This window comes from Octopus sinensis, unplaced genomic scaffold (assembly GCF_006345805.1).
Source record: "Octopus sinensis unplaced genomic scaffold, ASM634580v1 Contig15395, whole genome shotgun sequence".
In the NCBI taxonomy this organism is placed as follows: Eukaryota; Metazoa; Mollusca; class Cephalopoda; order Octopoda; family Octopodidae; genus Octopus; species Octopus sinensis.
The window spans coordinates 7501-15000 of record NW_021833708.1 but is presented as its reverse complement, the minus strand read 5'-3'; the positions used below and the strand labels follow the sequence as shown (position 1 = coordinate 15000).

General features: G+C 39.1%; 1 protein-coding gene across 1 annotated transcript in view; it reads right to left on the bottom strand.

The window, feature by feature from the left end:
* LOC118760838 (receptor-interacting serine/threonine-protein kinase 4-like) overlaps nucleotides 1-7500 on the bottom strand; it is a 21587-nt gene that overhangs the window by 8451 nt on the left and 5636 nt on the right. Inside the window, exon 2 of the mRNA XM_029800546.2 lies at nucleotides 1142-1227. Coding sequence (XP_029656406.1) covers nucleotides 1142-1225 — 84 coding nt within the window. The 5' untranslated portion in view covers nucleotides 1226-1227. The remainder of the gene's footprint in view (nucleotides 1-1141; nucleotides 1228-7500) is intronic.

Sequence of the window (7500 nt, the reverse complement as noted above, 5' to 3'; positions counted from 1 at the left end):
CACAATGAAAAGACAATGGAGAAAATAAGAAATATTATGAAAGTAGTGATCAGAATTTTGAGCCTAAATGCGGCAGCAGTATCAGGGCTTACATTAGTTTGTAGCCATACAATATGTAAGAAGGTGTGAGTGGTTCATACACAACTGTATTACAGCTGTACAAACAACACTATCGACTTCTCCTTGAGGAAAACACCTACCCTCACTAACTGGCAGACATTCACCCACCATTGAAATACATGTATGATGGTCATCAAGAAAATAAAGGATGTTTTTTCTGCATTTCACCATTTGTCAGCTGTCTTCCCTTCCAAATTAAAGCCTCATTTTCTGGTCTCTTACCAAGAGTATCTCTATAGATTTTACAGAATCATTCCACCCACCACTCCCTAACCATGATGGTTCTCTGATCCAAACTCAACTACACATTGAGTTTCATATATTTGTACCACCATAGCCTCCTTGGCTCCCTGGTCCTTATAAAATTCTTCGCAATCCCTACCGAAGGAAAGTACTACTATCTTAGAGAAGCCCTGTTTTATAATTCTTGCTGATAGTGTCCTGTCTGCTGACTACCAGCCAGTCATTCTAACTTCCAATATTTCAATTATGAAGTAAAAAGTCATAAACAACCATCATCTTTGTCCCTTTGGGTATCTTTCTCTATTCAATGAGCCCCAGTACAGTTCCATAAAGCCGGTTCAAGCAGGGGTCTGATTCCTACGTGACTCCCCAGTGTTTTGGTTATGTTTGACAACTTCTGCAAAAGATATAGCGTAGCCCATGACATCGGTAAAACCTTCAACTGTGTATGGCAAGAGAATTTCTTGACAAAGTCATCATTTATCTATTGGGTCCATCTTTCCCCCATCTCTTGGACTGAATATTTCCTGCCAGAATACTCCATTGCAGTGTGTGAGGATGGGTTTCTCTCTCACTCACATTCCATCAATTCTGGCATGCCTCATTGTCTGGTTGAATGTTTATAAAAAGTGACAATGATGAGGATTAGAAGAAAGAGGTAAAGAAAGAAATGAAATATTATGGACAAATATATCTGGTTATTTAGGAACATTTAATATTGTGTATAAAATAATAAACAAACATTTAACATTGAGGAAGCAATATAAAGTAAACTTACAGTTTCAGGATTTTCTTTGATAAATCGTTCGACATCTTTAAAGTCCCCATCCAGAATGTTGCTTATAATCTTATTTACATCCATGTCTTTTGAATAAAAAGGAAAGTAAGATGGTTTTTAAAAACTTATAAAATGAGGTAAAGAGCAATTTAAAGAAGACTGTGTTTCTCAAATCTCCCATGAAATGACATAAATATTAAAAACTTCAGCTTATCTCAACAATTATTTATAGCTGAATGTTCTTCTTGACACTAATAAACCTAACAACAGTCATTGTGTTGCATCTTTTGGTTTGCTACATTGCTCTGCTTATCACAGTCTCATTGGTCACACACACACACACACAAACACACACACACACATACCAGCACACACACACACAAGCACACACACACATACAAGCACACACACACACACATACAAGCAAACACACACACACATACAAGCACACACACACACACATACAAGCAAACACACACACACATACAAGCACACACGCACATACAAGCACACACACACACACATACAAGCACACACACACATACAAGCAAACACACATACACACACAGGCACACACACAAGCACACACACATACGCACACACACACAAACGCACACACACAGGCCTGTGTGTGTGCTTGTGTGTGTGTATGTGTGTGCTTGTGTGTGTGTGTGTGTGCTTGTGTGTGTGTGTGTGTGCTTGTGTGTGTGTGTGTGCTTGTGTGTGTGTGTGTGTATGTGTGTGTGTGTATGTGTGTGTGCGTGTGTGTTTGTGCTAGTGTGTGTGTGTCTGCTTGTCCTTGTGTGTGCTTGTATGTGTGTGCTTGTGTGACACACAAGCATACACACATACACACACACATGCACACACACATACACACACACACAAGCACATACACACACACAAGCGTGTGTGTATTTACATTTGTTGTCTCTGGCAATTTCTTAGCTTTCGGTGATTAGATTGTAATCATTTCTCCCGTTGACGAATAGACCATTGGAATAAGAGATCCCCTACTTGAGCAACAGGTAAGGATTAAGGACATGAAGGGGATCCAGAAATAAAAAAAGGCATCAAATACATATTCATCTAACCCATGCTAGCATGGAAAACAGACGTAAAAATGACTACCATACATGCATATGCAAGCATATGTACATCTATGTATATGCATATGTATACATGTGTGTGTGTGTGCGTGTGTGTTTGTGTGCGCATGTGTGTGTAAAGGCATGTGGCCTAGTGGTTTGGGTGTTGCACTCACAGTGGCTAGATTGTGGGTTCAATTCCCATACTGAGCAGTCCCTTGTATTCTTGAGCAAAAACACCTCATTTCACTTTGCTGCAGTCCACTCAGCTGTAAATGGATCACCCTCCAATAGACTTGTGTTGTGATTAGGGGGAACACTCACTGGCCTGCTTGAAAGATGAAATGATGCAAAGCACATTGTGACCAGGGATGTGTAACAGCATTTGATAGTCTGGTCAACACACACGTCTATATACACACATAGCCGCATGTCTATATACACACACACACATGCGCGCATAATAAACGGTTCATACACACGTCTATATACGCACATGTACAAGAAAAAACACGGCCAAAGGGAAAAATACAGGAAAATGTGTAAAAAAATATGTAAAAAGACAATAAGTAAATCACGTCCTATATACGCACATGCTCGCATGCACACACACACATACATCTATATACGCTTGTATCCACACACATGCACACATCCACACGTGCGCACAAAAGATTCCATATACACGTCTATATACGCACAGGGAAAATGCAGGGTGGAAGGTAGAATAGAGAAATAATATGTGTAAAAAATATATGAGCAATAAACCTATAAAACAATATCTCTATAAATACGTAAAAAATATATATAGATATGTATATATATAAAATATAAAGAAATATAAGTAAAAAGTATAGAGAGATAAAAAGCTTGTACGTGGACACACGTGCATGCGAGTATGTGTGTATATAGACGTGTTTTAGTCTTTGTCGTTTTTACACACTTTTTGCCCATTTTCCTCTATTTTGCCTTTAGCCGTTTTTTCTTGTACATGTGCGTATATAGATGTGTATATGAACCTTTTTGTGTGCGAGTGCGTATATAGACATGCGGGTATGCGCGTATAGAGACGTGTGTGTGTACGTGCATACGGGTATGCGTGTATATAGACGTGTTTTATTACTTATTTTTCATATGTATGTTGCCTCTAGCCCTGTTTTTACTTGTGCATGTGCGTATATAGACATGTGTATGAACCTTTTTTTGTGCACGTGTATGCGATGTGTGTATATGCGGCGAGCTGGCAGAACCGTTAGCATGCAGGGCGAAATGCGTAGCCGTACTTCGTCTGCCGCTACGTTTTGTGTTCAAATTCCAACGAGGTCGACTTTGCCTTTCATCCTTTCGGGGGTCGATAAATTAAGTACCAGTTACGCACTGGAGTCGATGTAATCGACTTAATCCGTTTGTCTGTCCTTGTTTGTCCCCTCTGTATTTATCCCCTTGTGGGTAGCAAAAAAGTATGTATATCATCGTTTAACGTCCGCTTTCCATGCTAGCATGCGTTGGACGATTTTGGCTGAGGGCTGGCGAACCAGATGACCGCACCAGGCTCCAATCTTGACCTGGCAGAGTTTCTACAGCTGGATGTCCTTCCTAATGCCAACCACTCCGAGAGTGTAGTGGGTGCTTTTTATGTGCCACCGGCATGGGGGGCAGTTAGGCAGTACTGGCAATGACCTTGCTCGAATCTTTTTACACATGCCACTGGCACAGGTGCCAGTAAGGCGACGTTGGTAATGATCACGCTCGAATGGTGCCCTTTTACATATATACTAGCAGTATCGCCCGGCGTTGCTCGGGTTTGTAAGGGAAATAACTATATAAGCATTTTTAGAGAGTTATAGCCAAAAATTAGCAAAACAATGCATTAAAAATGGAAAAAAAAGTGATGGTAAATTTTTTTTTAAATCGTTGACTCATCGTAGACATTTTTAGAGTGTTACTTCCCTTATATAATAGCGAAAAAATGCATTAAAATGGAAAAAAAAATTATAGTAAATTAATTTTAAAATCGTAGACACATCGTAGACGTGCGCTAATACCCAGAAGGGCTCGATATGAATCACGACAATAAGATATCCGGTTTTGGTTAAACTGCACTGCAAAATGTGGGAGTAGTTAGGAATCTAAATCGTAGGAGACAGACACACAATTTCTCTTTTATATATAAAGATATATACGACAAGAAATAATTTTTGTCTCCTTTTTATGGAAACAAAGGGTTTATAGGACTGCAAAAAAAGAAGTGCTCAAATGTAACTGAGACAGAGATAAAGAAACATTGATCATAAAACAAACATCAAATTCGAGTCAATGACTTTATATATAACACCGTATCTCCAAACATTTCATCCTATATAAATATTACCATGGCTCTTAAACATACAGAGTATACATATATAAAAAAACATATAAAGTAGACATAAAAATCATCAAAGTTAAAAATATATGTGAATAAAATGCAGGTGTATAGAACGGCCTATCAAGAAGGTATATACAATCGACTAAGAATTCTAAAGCGTGTCATGCTACTAAAAATCCAAATAAAATATCGACTAAAAAGAAAAATTTTCTTACTCCCCTCAAATGAAAGAGTATGTCAAAAAAGTTTGTTTCATAAAACCCATAGTAGGTTAGAATCCAGGAGCAAAAAGAGTTCCACAAAATCAAGTCAAACACACCTATGGCCATTTTAGGAGTTCATTGCTGCGATTCGATTACGAGTTAAGGCACATCTCGACAATGACCCCCACATCATGATGAACAGGAATCTCAACAAATTCTTTGTTTAGTCGATTAATATTTTATTTTAGTTTAATTGGATTTTTAGCAGCAAGACACGCTTTGGAATTTTTAGCCAATTGTATATACCTTCTTGATAGGCTGTTCTATATATCTGTGTTTTTATTCGTGTATATATTTTTCACCTTCTTTGTATTTTATATATGTATACTTTTTATGTTTAAGAGCCATGGTAATATTTATATATGATGAAATGTTACGGTGTTATATATAAAGTCGCTGACTCGAATTTGATGTTTGTTCTATGATCAATATTTATATATATATATGTATATATATATATAATGTATATACATATATATGCCAGGAAAAACCACTACAGATTTTCCTCCAGAGTTTTCTTGCGAATGGCAAGCTGCCAAGCAAACTTTAGAAGGGAATAATATGCCCAATCCATGAAGGAGCAAGCAGAGCAGGTGCCATAACTTATAGGCCTATGTCTCTGACTTCACACACAAGCAAAGTCATTCCTGGAAGAAAGTGACTTGCTGAGTGATAGCATGGTTTTCGACCAAGTAGGAGTTGCCTGACACAGCTCCTATAGCACAATGACTGGGTGCTGAAACAGTTACTTAACAACACAAATGTGGACGTAATATACTTTGCAAAAGCTTTTGATAAAGTTAATCATATGATATGCCACAAACTACGTGATCTTGGCAAATGTGGAAAACTTGGAGAATGATTACATGACATTGTATTTACTTATATATATATATATATATATACATACATATATATATACATATATACACATACACATATATCATCATCATCATCATCATCGTTTAACGTCCGTTCTCCATGCTAGCATGGGTTGGACGGTTCGACCGGGGATCTGGGAAGCCAGAAGGCTGCACCAGGCTCCAGTCTTATCTGGCAGTGTTTCTACAGCTGGATGCCCTTCCTAACGCCAACCACTCCGTGAGTGTAGTGGGTGCTTTTTACGTGCCACCTGCACAGGTGCCAGGCGAGGCTGGCAACGGCCACAGTCGGATTGGTGTATTTTATGTGCCACCGGCACGGAAGCCAGACGAGGCGGCGCTGGCATCGGCCACGAGTCGGATAGTGCTTTTTACGTACCACCAGACCAGGGATCCTGGCTGGTTCAATTCGATTTCGATTTCGCTTGCCCCAACATGTCTTCGCAAGCAAGGGGGTTGGCATGGGTGCCTGTCGTACGGTCAAATTGGTGTATTTTACGTACCACCGGCACTGAAGCCAGTGGAGGCGGCGCTGGCATCGGCCACGAGTCGGATAGTGCTTTTTACGTACCACCAGACCAGGGATCCTGGCTGGTTCAATTCGATTTCGATTTCGATTTCGCTTGCCCCAACATGTCTTCGCAAGCAAGGGGTTGGCATGGGTGCCTGTCGTACGGTCAAATTGGTGTATTTTACGTGCCACCGGCACGGAAGCCAGTCGAGGCGGCGCTGGCATCGGCCACGAGTCGGATAGTGCTTTTTACGTACCACCAGACCAGGGATCCTGGCTGGTTCAATTCGATTTCGATTTCGCTTGCCCCAACATGTCTTCGCAAGCAAGGGGGTTGGCATGGGTGCCTGTCGTACGGTCAGATTGGTGTATTTTACGTGCCACCGGCACGGAAGCCAGTGGAGGCGGCGCTGGCATCGGCCACGAGTCGGATAGTGCTTTTTACGTACCACCAGACCAGGGATCCTGGCTGGTTCAATTCGATTTCGATTTCGATTTCGCTTGCCCCAACATGTCTTCGCAAGCAAGGGGGTTGGCATGGTGCCTGTCGTCGGATGAGGTTCTATATCGACTTCGCTTGCCTCAACAGGTCTTTTGTGTCCAAGGGAGGAAAGGCATTCATAAGTGGGCTGGGCTCACTTGTCCTGCCTGGTCTTCTCACGTACAGAATATTTCCAAAGGTCTCGGTCGCTGGTCATTTCCTCAGTGAGGCCTAAAGTCCGAAGGTCGTGCTTCACCACCTCATATATATATATATATATATTTGTATATATGCATATATATATGTATATATATATATATATATATTATATATATATGTATATACATATATATATATATATATATAATATATATATATATATATATATTATATATTATATATATATATATAAATATCTATATATATATATAATATATATATAAATATATATATATATATATATATAAATTACAAACTGGGAGAAGAATACAAAACATTTAGAAGATATACAAAAAACACAGATGGGACATTCGAAGCCTATATATGTATATGTATGTATATATATATATGTGTGCATATATATATATATATATATTTATATTATATATATATATATATATATATATATATATATATATATATATATGTATATATATATGTGTATATTATACATATATATATATATCACTTTGATCACTTTGATCACTTTGACCGACCAGTCCGTCAGGCGTCCATTTGACACCGCTGGTCACAGCACGCTGTCCACTCCT